The 16,784-nt window shown below is 42.2% G+C and overlaps 8 protein-coding genes and 2 non-coding genes across 10 annotated transcripts; 7 read left to right on the top strand and 3 right to left on the bottom strand.

Moving 5' to 3' along the window:
* Positions 1-121: 121 nt before the first annotated feature.
* TDEL0Dtrna2R lies at positions 122-194 on the bottom strand. Its single transcript has one exon. It is a non-coding gene; the product is annotated as a tRNA-Arg (tRNA).
* A 1,041-nt stretch (positions 195-1,235) lies between these two features.
* TDEL0Dtrna1D lies at positions 1,236-1,307 on the top strand. The gene has a single exon. It is a non-coding gene; the product is annotated as a tRNA-Asp (tRNA).
* A 132-nt stretch (positions 1,308-1,439) lies between these two features.
* On the top strand, positions 1,440-2,600 carry KAE1 (tRNA N6-adenosine threonylcarbamoyltransferase; the record flags this gene model as incomplete). The annotated part of the gene is made up of 1 exon (XM_003680880.1): positions 1,440-2,600. One exon carries the CDS (start codon positions 1,440-1,442, stop codon positions 2,598-2,600), a length of 1,161 nt encoding a protein of 386 aa, XP_003680928.1.
* Positions 2,601-2,720: 120 nt separating this feature from the next.
* Positions 2,721-3,593, top strand: SPC34 (Spc34p; the record flags this gene model as incomplete). Its single annotated transcript, XM_003680879.1, has 1 exon — positions 2,721-3,593. One exon carries the CDS (start codon positions 2,721-2,723, stop codon positions 3,591-3,593), a length of 873 nt encoding a protein of 290 aa, XP_003680927.1.
* A 180-nt stretch (positions 3,594-3,773) lies between these two features.
* TDEL0D01310 (uncharacterized protein) lies at positions 3,774-5,903 on the top strand (the record flags this gene model as incomplete). Its single annotated transcript, XM_003680878.1, has 1 exon — positions 3,774-5,903. The coding sequence occupies one exon, from the start codon at positions 3,774-3,776 to the stop codon at positions 5,901-5,903; it is 2,130 nt and encodes a 709-aa protein (XP_003680926.1).
* A 328-nt stretch (positions 5,904-6,231) lies between these two features.
* CCT7 (chaperonin-containing T-complex subunit CCT7) lies at positions 6,232-7,881 on the top strand (the record flags this gene model as incomplete). The annotated part of the gene is made up of 1 exon (XM_003680877.1): positions 6,232-7,881. The coding sequence occupies one exon, from the start codon at positions 6,232-6,234 to the stop codon at positions 7,879-7,881; it is 1,650 nt and encodes a 549-aa protein (XP_003680925.1).
* A 73-nt stretch (positions 7,882-7,954) lies between these two features.
* On the bottom strand, positions 7,955-8,563 carry DID2 (Did2p; the record flags this gene model as incomplete). The annotated part of the gene is made up of 1 exon (XM_003680876.1): positions 7,955-8,563. The coding sequence occupies one exon, from the start codon at positions 8,561-8,563 to the stop codon at positions 7,955-7,957; it is 609 nt and encodes a 202-aa protein (XP_003680924.1).
* Positions 8,564-8,704: 141 nt separating this feature from the next.
* On the bottom strand, positions 8,705-9,781 carry GZF3 (Gzf3p; the record flags this gene model as incomplete). Its single annotated transcript, XM_003680875.1, has 1 exon — positions 8,705-9,781. One exon carries the CDS (start codon positions 9,779-9,781, stop codon positions 8,705-8,707), a length of 1,077 nt encoding a protein of 358 aa, XP_003680923.1.
* A 572-nt stretch (positions 9,782-10,353) lies between these two features.
* Positions 10,354-15,009, top strand: SPO14 (phospholipase D; the record flags this gene model as incomplete). The annotated part of the gene is made up of 1 exon (XM_003680874.1): positions 10,354-15,009. One exon carries the CDS (start codon positions 10,354-10,356, stop codon positions 15,007-15,009), a length of 4,656 nt encoding a protein of 1,551 aa, XP_003680922.1.
* Positions 15,010-15,338: 329 nt separating this feature from the next.
* Positions 15,339-16,736, top strand: TDEL0D01260 (uncharacterized protein; the record flags this gene model as incomplete). Its single annotated transcript, XM_003680873.1, has 1 exon — positions 15,339-16,736. One exon carries the CDS (start codon positions 15,339-15,341, stop codon positions 16,734-16,736), a length of 1,398 nt encoding a protein of 465 aa, XP_003680921.1.
* Between the last annotated feature and the right edge of the window lie 48 nt (positions 16,737-16,784).

Raw genomic sequence — 16,784 nt, 5'->3', positions numbered from 1 at the left:
AAGGCCTAGTGTAACAGATAGAATTCAAAGAGGATTATAAGAACTAGATAATACAAAGCCAACCCAAACCAAGTATCGATTCTCTGTTCCAATAATTAGAATGAACAAAAAAATATAAAATCTTCCCCGCCAGGACTCGAACCTGGAATCTTCTGGTTCGTAGCCAGACGCCGTGACCATTGGGCCACGAGGAACAAGATTTCTTGAAAATTGAAACATTATGATTCGTATATACCCCATAGACAAAAGAACTACTAATATCAAATCAACTGTCAAAACCTGCAAGCAACAGCTAAGTTAATAATCTGAAAATCAACCAGTATATGGGTGGAGGAGTAATTAGGATTTGGTAATGAGGTCACGCATGAACGACCACTGAAAAGTTGACTGAAAAAGAAGCAAGAGTTACATTCATATGTGTCATCCACAATAGATGCGCCAGAAAACCTATACAACAAACTACGAAATATTACCGTAGTTAGGCTAGCTCATCTGATTGAATCTGTATTTCATCGGTTACTTATTGCGCAATAAACAGCAACCGTATTATTGGAAAATTATAGCTTTTGCCCATTTTGGGTGAAAAGATTTAGATGGGCTCATAGATGGTGCGACAATGCGTTGATTGTAGTCGTCAGTTGTCGTTTACCAAGTCGAATGGAAAGCAATATTAATGCGAAGCGGCTGACGGGGTGGCACTCCTCCTTTGGTCACATCCCATTTTAAAAGATTTCAAGTTTTGGTCTTTAATAAGGTAGTTGAGCGAAAAAAAATTAAAACCATACCAGTAGTATCAAAAATGATTTTTATTAAAAGCTGCCAATTTGGCATACTGTAGATAATGCACCAGAGTAGCCCTTTGCAATTTTACGCGAGATCTTACTATATTATATATGGTACTTGATAGCGCCGCATACTTCCGCCGTACCTTTGAAACCAGCGAGAAGAGCCTCATGTGTAGAACGAAAAGATCATTTGCAAAGGTATCATAAGAGGACCTCGAGCAGGGTGACGTCTACAACATCTACGAAGAGTCTTATTAAGCACCTAAAGAGATGAATTTCGAAGAACAATCCAATCTACGGGTACCCTAAATGATTCAGTAACTCCATAGACCAGGCGTTGTAAAGACCAGATAGAGAGTAGCTACGGACCAAGAAGGCTACTGCTCGGCACATGCAAATATAGCAGAGTAAAATTATAAAAAAATTCTACTTATCCAACAAATTCACTATTCCGCGATAGTTTAATGGTTAGAATGGGCGCTTGTCGCGTGCCAGATCGGGGTTCAATTCCCCGTCGCGGAGAATTTTTTTGGATCCAGTTAACATCTATGAGTTAGCTAAAGAAGATCTTCGAGTTAAAACTTCTTCGAATATGAATTACATCAGTCGACTAAATCCCGATCAGAATAGGTCAATTTAATCTTTGTCTGCGATATGGTAAACCTTAATACTGTGCGACCAAAAAATGGGAGAGACTATTACATAGCTTTGGGGTTGGAAGGCTCGGCCAACAAACTGGGCGTAGGTGTATTGAAGCATCCCCTTTTACCACAACATGAAGATGGGGACCTCTCGTTCAATTGCCACGCAGAAATCCTAGCCAATGTAAGAGATACGTATATCACTCCACCTGGTGAAGGGTTTCTACCTCGTGATACGGCTAGACATCACAAGAACTGGTGTATTAGACTTATAAAACAAGCTTTAAAAGAGGCTTCTATTGTTAATCCCTCGCTAGATATCGATGTTATTTGCTTTACTAAAGGTCCAGGAATGGGTGCTCCATTGCATTCTGTGGCCATTGCGGCCAGAACCTGTTCACTGCTGTGGGAAGTCCCGTTAATTGGTGTTAACCATTGTGTTGGACACATAGAAATGGGTCGCGAGATAACAAAAGCTGTCAATCCAGTTGTACTATATGTGAGTGGTGGGAACACACAGGTTATTGCATACTCGGAAAAAAGATATAGAATATTTGGGGAGACATTAGATATAGCTATCGGTAACTGTCTCGACAGATTTGCAAGAACGTTAAGAATTCCAAATGCACCATCACCAGGATACAATATCGAGCAATTAGCAAAGAGATGTGCCAATAAAGAGACTCTCCTAGAGCTACCGTATACCGTGAAGGGAATGGACTTGTCTATGAGCGGCATTCTAGCTTATATCGATTCGTTAGCCAAAGATCTCTTCAGAGGAAATAAGAAAAATAAGACATTGTTCGACCCAAAGACTGGGGAACAAAAAGTTACCGTGGAAGATCTCTGTTATTCTTTGCAAGAGAATTTATTTGCCATGTTGGTGGAGATAACAGAACGAGCAATGGCCCATGTGAACTCGAATCAAGTGCTTATAGTCGGTGGGGTTGGTTGTAACGTCCGACTACAAGAAATGATGCAAATGATGTGCGAGGATAGAGCCAATGGACAAGTGCATGCGACAGACGAAAGGTTCTGTATCGACAACGGTGTTATGATAGCACAAGCTGGACTTTTGCAGTACAGGATGGGAGATGTGGTAAAAGATCTCAAGGAAACAGTTGTTACACAAAAATTCAGGACCGATGAGGTCTATGTCGCTTGGCGTGAATGAAAAGCGTTTTTATGTAGCATTTAACAGTTTAATAATTGTGACGCGCATCGTGAAAGCCTTAGGTCTACCTTTAAAGATAAAGAGTAAACTACAACAGAACTCGCGGATTAGGCCCCTAACATGTCCGAAACACTCGATCTATGCATAGAAGAGATCAATAGATCGATAGAATCCATATCTACACTATACTTTAAACCCCCAGGGATCTTTCATAATGCGGTTGTACATGATCAGCAAGGAAGAGGGTATAGTTCGATAATAACGAAACTAATACGGGACTGCAATCCGAAAGAAGAGCTCTCACTTTTCAAGATGGACAAGCAGGAACGTATTCATACGAGAAAGGACGGCAAAAGAGGAAATTTGGACTACTTAGTCGAAAGAGATGCCCATCTTCGAAGAAACAGACATATTGGGATACCTGATGAGAAGCCAATAATACAAGTACCAAAGGAATTCTATCTTAAGCAACATGACGAAGCCCTGGCAGAGAAACGGAAGTTAGTAAAGGGCTACAATTTCGACATGGAATCGGGCGTAAATAGTAGTGGTTCCAATGTCTATGATTTACTCTTATCAAAATTCAAAGATGAAGAAGTTGTGAGTCTGATACATGCACTTCAAAACGGGAGTGTTTTAATGGGGAGTGAGGATGGTGAAAGCAGAAGAAAGACGATGTTTGTAGAAGATTTTCCCACAGAGGCCATTCTTCAGGTACTACATGAGGTCTCCACTCAATGGCCACTGGCCGAGTACAAACAGGCCTACTCCCAACACCTGAATGACTACAGCAACTTCAATTCTGAGATAGAACTTCTGAGGGGCGAAATACAATTACAAGAAGAGCAGTTGCATTTGCATAAAGTCAACTCGTCATCCTCTCATGTGGTGGCACGTTTAATTGAGAAAGAGAGAAGAGACATAGATGCATTAGAGAAAGAGCTGATACGCCAACAGGAGTTAATCAAAAATACAATAGAAACATCTGGTTAAGGCATGTAGCTTTATTCTTTGGTAGATTTATAATTCTTAATTTTTCATTGCCCTCTGATAGGAGGATACATTGTTCGGACCTTGCGAACAAAAAACTGATCAAAGAGAAGGGAAATAGGTAAAGAAAGGCACTTGACGACACCAAGAAGGTCGGAATTGAAAGTCTGGGACTTGATTAAGATGTCCAAAAATGAGCAGATATCCCAGCTTGGGAATGCCCTCTCGACAACGGCAGCTGCGATCTTTGGATCGCAAAACATGGAAGATACCATTTTATCATACAGCAGTCCCTACAAGAAAGTACTTCACCAAGCAATGACTAATTTGGGGTCTGACGGGGCTATTGTTTCATTTAGGAAGAGAAACAATGCCTCTGGATCATTTCAGAGCTTGTCTTCAGCGGAAAACGGCAAAAGCTTTTTTAAGAACAAGTTCACCGATTCGAAGACAAGTTTCAAAGTCCTCAGTTACCTTAGCGATGACCTGTTAAAAGATATACCGAATGAAAGGTTGGATTTGGATGTATCCTCGCACAATAGACTTCTTAAAGAGAATGGAGAATCGAAGAGTAAGAAAAAAGACACAAACCAAGGTCCTTCTCTATTTCAGGGATTTGAAGCATCACTACCCATAATTGATGAAGCACTGAATAATCGAGGCGAGGGCATTAAGACAATAAAAGAATCCGAGGAACAGGGCAATGAAGGTTATTACGACATGGGTGACCGGTTTATGCTTCCGCAGGGAATAAAGACGGAAAAGATCACTGAATCCTACTCCAAAAAATTCTTGAATGGTCTGTCAGAGCAAGTTTCGGATAATCTAGACCTTCTTGAGATACAGAAGAAAGTCGCTGCCAGCGAAATCAGAGAAATCGATCTCAAATTACAACATCTGAAACTAATGAGGGAGTCAGTCTTTAAAAGAATCGCCAGAATTGAACAGAATGAATTGTTTTTGGAAAACAACTTGAATTTAGTGAGAGATAGGCAATCGTTTCTGGAGGAGTACGGTCTTGAAGTTGACAGCGAAGTGGAGAATGAATCTTCAAGCGAATCATTAACTAGCGTCTCGCGAAGTATCGCCGACGACCAAGTCATTGAGCAAGAGACATCTGAAGGCGAACAGGATCAGGAGCCCGACGATGGAGCAAATTCTGACGATCACACTGACAATGCTAAATCAACCAACATTTCCCCATTGATGAGTCGGTCAATATACCAGAAACTTAAAACCAAGGAGGAAAACCCCTCCAAGAAATTGCATAACTTTTATCATGATCACAATAAAAAGCACAGGAAGACGTTCCCAACTTTACAGCAATATTATCCACGAGGCTCGATCATAAATGAGTTCAAAGAAGCCCATAATGACTCAATCACATGCCTCGATTTTGATGTACCGTTTGGCACTCTATGTACAGCTGGTCACCTCGATCATTCCATCAAGATATGGGATCTCTCTCAAAAGAAACAAACAGGCCAGATGGCTGGGCATTTGGCAAGTATCAGTTGCATGCAGATCGACAACCGTTACAACATGTTAATTACGGGTGGTAGAGATGCAGTACTCAAAATGTGGAATCTTAATCTGGGGGCGCAATTGTATCAAGAAGAAAGTGATGCTATACCAAGTTCTGAAACTGCTTGTGTCTACACGTTCGACTCCCACGTCGATGAGATCACCGCGTTATCCTTCGACTCCGGTCATTTAGTCAGTGGTTCTCAAGATAGAACTGTACGCCAATGGGATCTGACCAGCGGGAAATGTCTGCAAACGATTGATTTGAGTTTCGCAGGTCGTTTGAGCCAAACCTCTTCCAATTCAGGCTCTGGTTTGCTCACATCAACGGATACTTCTCCAATCATCGGAGCATTACAATGTTTCGATGCAGCCCTTGCCACAGGTACGAGAGATGGTGCGGTTAGACTATGGGACTTGAGATCGGGCAAGATCATCAGGACATTAGAGGGCCATACAGGCGCGGTGACTTCGCTTAAATTCGATTCGAAAAACCTCATCACTGGTTCGCTTGATCGAAGTGTAAGAATTTGGGATCTCAGAACAGGCACATTAGCAGACGCTTTTGCGTACGAATCTCCTGTTCTATCGCTTGATTTCGATTTCCAGAGCATAGTTGTTGCCAATAATGAACAAACAATCCAAGTGGTCGACAGAGATGACGACAAGCATTGGGAATGCGGCGAGGAAAATAAGTACACAGATTCTACAGCACAATTTGTGAGATACAAAGATGGTTACATGGTCGAAGGGCGCAGTAGCGGTGATGTTGTCGCATGGGCACTATAGCTATCGGTTAGGCTTCATTTTTCGCCGTTGGAAGTTCTGTAAAAGCCCGAGTTCATCCTACATATTCAGTCATGTAAATACGCATCTAATACAACACCAGAATAGTATTTGAACCTTCATTTTAATAGGGTATCCATTTTATAATTACTAAATATTCATCTCTTTAATTTCGTATATAGTAATACCCGAATATTAGTGGCGAACCCCTCTTCAATGAAAAATTCAATAGGCATCGTTAGACTATAATAAAGAAGCTTTCAACTGAAAGTTCTCGTCTGGAAGGTTGTCTTTAGTATTTTTGAAACCTCCTTAAGTTTCATCTTTGATCATGAATTTTGGTAATCAAACCCCAACGATTGTTGTCCTTAAAGAGGGTACAGACGCTTCCCAGGGCAGAGGTCAGATCATCTCTAATATCAATGCTTGCGTGGCTATACAGGAGGCATTGAAACCTACATTGGGTCCTTTAGGCTCGGATATATTAATTGTCACCTCTAATAGGAAGACTACTATCTCTAACGATGGTGCTACCATTTTGAAATTACTGGACGTTGTTCATCCAGCTGCAAAGACTCTTGTAGATATCTCTAGGGCCCAAGATGCAGAAGTTGGTGATGGTACCACCAGTGTGACCATTATTGCAGGAGAATTGATGAAGGAAGCCAAACCTTTCTTGGATGAAGGAATTTCTTCTCATGTTATCATGAAAGGTTACAGAAGAGCTGTGGACTTGGCAACTGCAAAGATTCAGGAAATTTGTGTGGACATATCGAACAATGAGAACGACAGTAGACAGCTACTAGAACGCTGTGCGAAAACTGCAATGACCTCGAAACTTATTTACAAAAACGCGGATTTCTTCGTTAAGATGTGTGTTGATGCAGTGCTATCTTTAGATAGAGAAGATCTAGACGACAAATTGATCGGTATCAAGAAGATTCCAGGTGGCTCAATGGAGGAGTCGTTATTCATCAATGGTGTGGCGTTCAAGAAGACTTTTTCCTATGCTGGTTTCGAGCAACAGCCTAAGAAGTTTACCAATCCAAAGATTTTGAGTTTGAATGTTGAACTGGAGTTGAAGGCTGAAAAAGACAATGCTGAAGTTCGCGTTGAGCATGTTGACGACTACCAAGCCATTGTGGATGCCGAATGGCAACTAATCTTGGATAAGTTGACACAAATTGAAGTCTCTGGTGCAAACATTGTTCTATCCAAGCTACCTATCGGTGATTTGGCTACTCAATTCTTTGCTGACAGAAATATCTTTTGCGCAGGTAGAGTGAGTAGCGATGACATGGACCGCGTTATCTTGGCCGTTGGTGGTTCCATTCAATCTACCACTACAGACATTAGAGAGGAACACTTGGGTACGTGTGAAGTTTTCGAAGAAATGCAAATTGGTTCTGAGCGTTATAATATGTTTCAAGGGTGCCCAAAGGCCAAGACTTGTACTCTCCTTCTAAGAGGTGGTGCCGAGCAGGTTATCGCCGAAGTTGAAAGATCATTACATGATGCTATCATGATTGTCAAGAGAGCGTTACAAAATAAGTTGATTGTTGCAGGCGGTGGTGCCGTAGAGATGGAAATTTCAAGATATCTGCGTAATTACTCAAAGACCATAGCTGGTAAGCAACAATTAGTTATCAATGCTTTTGCTAAGGCATTAGAAGTTATACCAAGACAACTCTGTGAGAACGCCGGTTTTGACGCCGTGGAGATTCTGAATAGACTAAGAATGGCTCACAGTAAAGGAGAGAAGTGGTATGGTGTTGATTTTGAGTCAGAAAGTGTCGGTGACAATTTCGCCAAATTCGTATGGGAACCTGCTTTGGTCAAGATAAATGCATTAAACAGTGCCACTGAAGCCGCCAATCTAATCTTGTCCGTTGATGAAACTATTACAAATAAAGAAAGTCAGCCCGCTAATGCTGGTATGGCACCACCTCCAGGTAGAGGAAGAGGTCTACCAATGCAATGATATAGTTAAATTCGCACTTTGTAATTATACATATACACAACCCACATTTTTCCACCTATTAAAAATGATTGCTTTAACCACGTAGTACACGCAGCCTCTGTGCCAATTTATCTTCTTTCTCCTCATTGACCTCAGGTTGCTGTATCTCCGGAAGATTATCAAGTCTTGCACTTTGCCTTAATTCCAGGCCGTTCTCATCTGCCACTTTGTTCAGCAACTCGTCAACTTTATCGGCATCTACTATCACAGCATCTGAATTCGTCCCCATTTCTTCATACACATTGACACTTGCGTCCAAGTCTTCAAATTGTTGTTCAAATTTATCCATAATCATAGTGATTTGTTGCAAATTCATACTTTGCAAAGCCTTATCCATACCACGACAGACAGAAGCCATGGATCCGGATACTTGTCTCATAGTCACTGCAGTTTGCACACGGGAAGCAACTGAATCAATTCTTGAGGCCAATTTTAGGAGTTGCAACCGCTCATTCTTCTTTCTTATGGCATTTGACGCATATATCCTTGCAATCTCTTCACTCTCATTCAATGCTTTCTTCAATTTGTTTGACTCTTGTTTCTCTTCCTTGGAAGCCTTTTGGGCCTGTTTTTGTAACTGTTTTGAAGTGAATTTTAACTGAAATAGAGTATTCTCCAATCCTGCAGCAGGATTACGTGACATGATGGGTACCTTGATGCTATTTTGACTCGATTAAAGTTTCTAAATCCTTGATCCTCCTATATATAAGCGAAGCGATTGAAAATCAGTCGTGAAGTATGCTTACTATATGTATGCTATTAACTCTATATATCCCCATCATGATCAGTTCCTCAAACTTTGTATCTCACATTGCAATGTTTTGCACTTCTCGTCAAGCTCGAATATGTGTCTCTTGTAAAGATCCGTTACGAGTTCAAGCTCATTAATTCTTGTCTTCAATTTTATCACATCTTCTTCATTTTGCAGAACTGTGTTTAGCGGGAGCTTCTCTTGTGGTTCGTTGCATGGCAATGGCACATTCACTGGAGCAGGAAGTGTTGAAACTCGTTGTGCGGACCCCGCTGGCGGCGTTTGCGCCCTTGGTGGTGAATTATATCTCTGTGATATCGAGTTACCTCGTACAAGCGACGATGTACTGCTACTTGTAGAGACTGGGATGCTTTCATGAATGTAAGGTTTGTTTTTGGGCTCAAAATGTAATGATTTGCTAGTTTCCATTGGTTGATCGACGAGACTCACAGGTGGGTTTGACTGACTTCTGACATCGCCCAGTAAAGTCGACAAATGCGGTAGTTGTGTATTGGCTTGCGATGGAGGCAATTTGGGCTCGATCTTAGGCTTCATAGAGTCTCCTGACATTAATATTTCCAACGTGTTGGCTGCAGAACAAATATCCTTGGATTCATTGTCCTCTACAACCCGTTGTTTCTTCAAAACCGGTTGCACAGGCAGTTTCCTCTTTTTTTCATCGCTATGAGTCCTCGTATGCTGTTTCTCAACCACAGAATCACTTTGCTGGTGCTGATGGTGATGTGTTCCCTTGCGATTCCGCGACTTGATCACGTCAGTCTTGAGACTAATAGGTCTTGGTCTCCCATGCAATTTCAAAAATAGCCCACATGCGTTACACAGCAATGCTCCATTCTCATCTCGCCTCCATAATGGCGTCGTAGAAGTCAAACAGTTCTTACAAATTGGACTACCGCTCTGCCCTTTTTCCATCGAAGAAGGCGAAGAAGTCGACGATGAACAAGAAGCAGATCCGTCCGCCATAGATTCCGATGTCGAAGAGCAAGACGATGTAAGTGTCACTCCAGGTTTACCCCCCGGAAACGGGTAATACAACCCGCGTTGAGCCTCGCTATTGGAAACGTTACTACTACTCACCTCACTAGTCATTTCCACGCCTCCAATCCGCTCGATAGCACCTTTGAGAACCTATAATACCCTGTTTTACCGCTTAATTGATCGATCTAATCGAAAATTTTTCACTTAACCTGCGCTTCGCTTTCAGGCTTATCCTGCCAAAAACCACCTCAACCTGCAAACAACCGCTTCATACACCGATCACAAGCCTCTTTAACTCCATCTGACTCCAATGAAACATCTTATTCATACGCATGTACCTATATATCTATTTCCAACCAGCCAAAATCACCCCGAAGCGGCGGTTTTCGCTTCGTCGGCCAGCCGGTCCACTTATCTTATCTCTTGATCTGATATCGCGATAAGCATCCAACAGCCCATCGCAACGCAATGAACCACACAGCAACACAGTCAACCACTTTGTAACCATGTGGGTGACTATTAGAGCCACCCAGGAAGGCAACTGACCACTGGAATGGCTGAAAGACACTATCTAACGGATTCTCCATATCTAAGCAGAGGTTACCCGACGCGGCGGCTAGATTTAGAGGAATAAATAGGATAAGAGGCTGTTTGCCACTTGTAAACAACACATCAAAGCGGCTATGGGGGGTGTTCAAGGGGATTCAGCGGTAGTCCCAGGGATCTACGAGGCCCGAGAGTTGGGCGGTGACATAGAGGAAGAGTCTCAGAGTGATAATGGTGGTGATGAGGATCGTGAGGCGGCTTACAAGAATTTAACGTTCCACGGGGTACCGAACTCAGCAGTTCAGGATGGTCCAGATGAAGGTGAAGAGGATGTGGAGAGGTGTCGATCGCCCAGTGGGAAAAGGAAGTCATTTATTCAGGACCAGCAGTTTGACATCTGGCGTAAGGAGTTCAAACAAGCGTTTAGGAAGGTGGCCGTTTTGTCAAAATTGAAGGCTGCGAGGAATGTGAAGCAGCAACACAGAGAATCCTTGGCTTTGCAACATGCTCCTATCGATGAGAAGGACAGGTATACGCAGAAATTGGCGTCTGATCTGCTGGATTCGTTAGCCGCAGGTTGCCCCGCGGCTCTATTTGCTAGCACGCATTTTCTGCGTGATGAACATGGCCAAAGGCGGGCTCCTTTGTTGTTGGCTATGTTGGGAGTGCGTGTGGAGCCGTTAGCACCTGGTTATATGAGTCGAGAGGAAGATGAGGGCAATAGAAACGAGGTACCAAAGACTGAAGATAACAATGCGAATGATGATGATGATTCTAGTTCAATATTTGAGGGCGTTTTTAAGAAAGGTGAAGATGGTCCTAAGGGGCTATATAAGTTGCATTTGGAATATGGAATTGGAGAAAATAGACTTAAATGGTGTGTTATCAAGAGTTACAAGGACTTATCGAACTTGCATAGCAGGTTGAAACTTGTTTCATTCCAGGAAAACACAATGAACAAGCTTTATATCGATCATAACAGATATCACAGATTTTACCTACCGCATTTCCCTCGGATCGATGACCACGAGACTTCGATGTTTGTGAAGCAGCCTACCACTAGGCTGGACGTAGCGATATCTTCTTCCTCTTCCTCCCACAGCTCCACTTCTTCACTTAACTTTTCAATGGATAGAATAAAGGTCAAACACTTACAGGATTTGATAGATGAACCAGAAGATTTAACGCAACCAATGTATTTACGAATCGAGCGTTATCTGAGATTGCTGAACATTGCGCTGTGTCTACGACCGCAAGCGAACAGACTATTTCAATTTTATGAGTTATCACCAATAGGAAATCTTCTAAGCTATGAGGAGCACCATCAAAGTAAACAGGGTTATTTGATTATCAGATCAACGGCCAAATCGCAAGGTTGGCGTGTATCCCATTTCAAGTTCAACGATTTTAAGGAAATGATCGAGAGACATACCACGAAGTGGTTCCTGGTAAGACACTCTTATATTCTGTACGTGTCTGATTTGTACTCCACCACTCCACTGGACGTTTTCATCATGGACTCGAAATTTAAAATAAAGTTTTCAGGCTCAAGAGATGGTGATGAGAACTTGACTGAGCTAGATTGGAACGCCAAAAATAGCAAGATTGGCACAAAATTACTGATTACGTTGCAAAATGGGGAAAGAAAATTGCAGGTAATCTGTAAATCTGAGTCATCACTCAAACAATGGGTATCATCAATTTCTCATGCCGCTCACAATACCGTTTGGACCAAGCGTCATAGATTCGATAGCTTTGCTCCAATACGGAGAAATGCCTTCTGCAAATTTCTAGTCGACGGTAGAGATTATTTCTGGGCATTGAGTGAAGCGTTAAGGATGGCTGAAGATGTCATTTACATACACGATTGGTGGCTCTCTCCCGAACTCTACATGCGTCGACCAGTAAATGGCAATCAAGAGTTCAGAATTGATAGAATTTTAAAGGAAAGAGCAGAAAAGGGTGTGAAGATCTTCATCGTCGTTTACAGGAATGTTGCAAACACTGTCGGTACTGACAGTTTATGGACAAAACATTCGATGTTAAGCTTACATCCAAATATTCACCTGATCCGGTCTCCAAATCAATGGCTTCAGAACACTTATTTTTGGGCCCATCACGAAAAAATGACCGTGATTGACAACACAATAGCTTTCATGGGAGGTATAGATTTATGTTACGGGCGTTACGATACTCCTGAGCACGTATTGAAGGATGATCATGATCTCTTGAAAGACCAAATCTTTCCTGGTAAAGATTACTCGAATGCGCGTGTTTGCGACTTCTACGACCTGGATAAGCCGTTTGAATCAATGTATGATAGGCGGAAAGTACCAAGAATGCCTTGGCATGATGTACACATGATGACCGTAGGCGAAGCTGCAAGAGACATGGCTAGACATTTTGTTCAGAGATGGAATTATCTTCTCAGGCAAAAACGCCCCAGTAGACCTACTCCTTTGTTGACACCACCAAGTGATTTTTACAGAGGAGCAGCTGAGAACTTCACCTTTCTTCCAGATGCTGAAACCGAATCTACTTGTGAGGTCCAAGTCATAAGAAGTGCAGGAGCATGGTCCTTAGGACTGAAAGAAACAGAAAAATCCATTCAAAATGCCTACTTGAAATTAATTGAGGCTAGTGAACATTTCATTTACATTGAAAATCAGTTTTTTATCAGTACGTCGCATTGGGATGGTGTCGTTATCGAAAATAATATCGGCGATGCCATTGTCGATAGAATAATCAGAGCTAACAGCGAAGGGAAAACTTGGAAGGCATTCATCTTAATCCCTTTAATGCCCGGATTTGACTCGCCAATTGATCAACCGGAAGCGTCAAGTGTCCGTGTCATCATGCAGTGCCAATACCAATCTATTTCCAGGGGTGAAACCTCAATCTTTTCAAGGCTCAAGAAATTGAACATTGACCCATTGCAATATATTCAATTCTTCTCTTTAAGAAAATGGGCCGCTATCGGACCCCAGGACAAATTGGTGACGGAGCAACTTTACGTGCATGCCAAAGTGCTAATCGCCGACGATCGAAGCTGTATAATTGGTAGCGCTAACATTAATGAAAGATCTCAGTTGGGAAACAGGGACAGTGAAGTCGCTATGATTATCAGAGACACAGACCTAGTGAAGTCGAAGATGGAGGACAAAGATTATTACGCTGGAAGGTTTGCATTTGAGCTGAGAAAACGATTGATGAGAGAACACCTAGGTTGTAACGTGGATCTCGTCGAGATCGTTGAGAGAAAGTTTGGTCATTTAGAGGAGTTGGCTAAAATGAACTATAAAACGTTGAATACTTTAAGTGGACCCTCGAAAAAGAGCGACATGATGAATTCAGCAATGGTTGAAGTAGCATATCGTGAGGTATTTGATGTTGAGTACAGTGACAGTTGGAAGGCTAAATTCTCAGGTAACTCAGACATAAAGCAACACGGTATACTTAGCTTCACAACCGACGACTCGGGCAAGCAGGATGACAAACCTGCTGATGGTCCTTTGGATTCGATGGATCCAAATTCTTATCAGAAAACAAAACTACCAGATAGAAAAGCCTCTATCGAGAAAGAAATTCCTTCTCGATCTATTAAGAATTACCATTCTTTCAATTACAGAGCTGGTGAGGAAAATGTCGGTATTCGAGACAACAAGCCCGTTAGTTCCGACCCTCGATTAACAAATAATGAAAAGCATAAAGAAGATGTCGAGGGTTTGGGACTCGATGGATGGAAAAAGGTAACCAAGAAATTCAAAGAAACGGTAACAGAACAGCTGAGGGAATGGGCATTTACTGCCCTTGGGTCGGATTTAACGATAAGGAAGAGAGAACAACGTAGATCTTTTCTGCCCGATAAGAATGATATTGAAGAGTACTTGTGTGATGAATCAACCAGCTATGGTCAACGATGGGATATGCTTAAGAGAATCAGCTACCTCCAGCATCTGTCATTCAAGAACAAGAGTGCAAACAAGCAAAACTCTAATTCGAAGACAGATCGCGAGCCGAGGTTTGGCAATGAATCGAAAAGCGACCATGAAGCTCATGTGGAGATTTTAGAAGACCAAGAGTTGGATGATGATTGTATTGATGACCTTTTGGTTCAAATGGCACCTAATTTCGAAGCTCGTGAAGACGCCAGCCAAAAGCTCTTCAATCTGAGATTCATTGATCCTTATTCTTTCGATGATCCAATATGTCCTTCGTTCTACGAAGATTTATGGTTCTCGATCGCCCTCAGAAACACCTTGCTATTTCGCCTTGTTTTCCACTGTCAACCAGATAATGCCGTTCAGTCTTGGAGAGATTACAAAGAATACTGCAGGATGTCTGAAGAGTTCTCTGACAACCAAGATGCACTCATAGATCTAGAAAAGCGCCCACAAAATGCTAGTCATCGTGCCTCGTCCACTTCAGCAGTCCCTGGTAAAGGAGATCTCCCACTAAACAAAGAGGCCGCAGTTACGGTTGAAAAAGGAACCAAGATAGCTGAAGTTCCTCAAGAAGGTCTTCATAGAGGCGCTGGGAAAGGAGACTCTCCAAGACCGGGCGAGACACAAAGCAAGCGCTCAAAGGCAACTGCGTTGAGAATGAGATTATCTGGCAGTCTTCTGTTCGGATTCAATCAACGGATTTTTGATAAGTACACAGCCAGAAGAATTTTAGAACGAGTGCATGGACACTTGGTTGTCTTCCCTACGGAATGGTTGGCAAAGGAGACAGAATCGAAAAACTGGTTTTACAATGTTGACAGAATCCCACCAATTGATATCTACGATTGATGAACCAACAAGAAGATCAGCATCATTTTACAATTAGCCCGTACACCGCGCTCGAAAAACCTTCCTCGCTGAACATACGGCTTTTCCTGGTCGCATCGTTACGCCGGTCGTGTGGTGCGCAAGTTGCTGCGCGAGGTGCAGATAAAGTAATCTCGAACTGATAAGCATCTTCAAATCGCTATCGTTAGTCGACGTCTCAAGGGGGGCCGTATCTACCTGATACTTTAACGTCTTAATATAAGGAAACAACATTGATTTTAGGCATACATCTTGTCCAACTATGAGAACTAGTCAGCAATTAGTGGGCGAAGAGCCTGGATCCAAGTACGATGATGTGCCGAAAATCGTCGGCACCAATGAGTACGAACCTCTATCCCTTAACAGAATTTGATAACGAGAGTCCTGTTTTACCTTGTGAACAAACAAATCACCCATCAAGAATGAAAGCCTTCAAAAGGCGAAGCTGTACCCTCAATTACCTCTACAAAAATGTCATGGATAAGAAACACTCCGCAGACATAGTATCGATAGAACATCTTGGCAAGGACCCGGCACCGAATTCGAGAGCTAGCACTCCAAAAAGCTCACAAAATTCATCTAGAATGAATTCATCCTCCACTTTGAGTTTGAGTTTAGCCGGCGATTCCCGGGCACCAAAAACCCGAAATCCAATCAGTTTTTATGAGAACGATTTGAATTTGACGCGTTTCTCAAGCAATTCTAGTACAGTTGATTTGCCCACTACAGGGCGCATCAAGCTACCACGAAGAGCACATTCTAGTCAGGAGATCAAGAAGGTCAGCTCGTTTAAAAATGAACCTATTGGGATATCTGCGAGTAATCCTGATATTAAAGAAGTTATTACGAAGGCTGAGACACCCGGGAAAGAATCTGATGATGATGTCAGTAAGATCTTATGTGATGAAATATCAACTGCTCTTAACGACGACATTTTTGAGAAAGAATTTTCCTTTGACAACAAGTGGGTCGATGATGATGCATTCAACTCTTTAAAAGATCATAGTGATGTGAGTAGCTCTAGTCATTCACCACTTACCGATAGTGCTCTGAAGAGCTCAGCTAACCCCATTTCACGCCGAGACTCTTTAATTTTGCAAAATTTTAAAGGAGACTTGAATGCATTGACTAAGAAGAAGACTCGAAACTCAATCTCTAGCAAAAGCAACTCTAGCAGGCTGCAGCTGAGGTTGGACACTTTGAGGATGAAATCTGAAAGTACGCGAGATACTCAGCGCTTTCACTCAGATGTCACAAACACGGATTCTGACACTCTTTTACGATATTGGACCACTAATACTGACATAAGGACTAAATCAGTGTCCGAGGGTATCAATAGAGAACTCAAATCTGTAACGAGATGCAACTCCTATTCAGGAAGACCGGGAGGTAAAATGATCGTCTCTATGATCAACCAGCTATCTATAGAAAAACAGGGTGAGAGTCAAATGGGAAACATTTCATCATCATCACCATCAGAAAGCACACTAAGTGCTCATCCTGCAATAAAAAACATCAACTGTACCCAAAATGATCTCCTGTTAACAAATTTCCTGGACGACAATCTACACCGAAGAAATAGCGAAGATATGTTCGAAGATAAAGCGCTGACATCAATTGGTGACAAAGAGTTGCGTAGTTCTATTGTCCGTGGCAGAAGCCATAGTAATAGAATGTGGCTCGAATCCGAGAGGCTTGAATTCGATTAGGCACATGTCAAATCCGCAGTAAATTTTATATACATTTGCATATCGCAC

The sequence above is a fragment of the Torulaspora delbrueckii genome, chromosome 4, assembly GCF_000243375.1.
Source record: "Torulaspora delbrueckii CBS 1146 chromosome 4, complete genome".
NCBI lineage: Eukaryota > Fungi > Ascomycota > Saccharomycetes > Saccharomycetales > Saccharomycetaceae > Torulaspora > Torulaspora delbrueckii.
The sequence above is the reverse complement of the archived record's forward strand: the minus strand, read 5'-3'. Positions and strand labels throughout refer to the sequence as shown.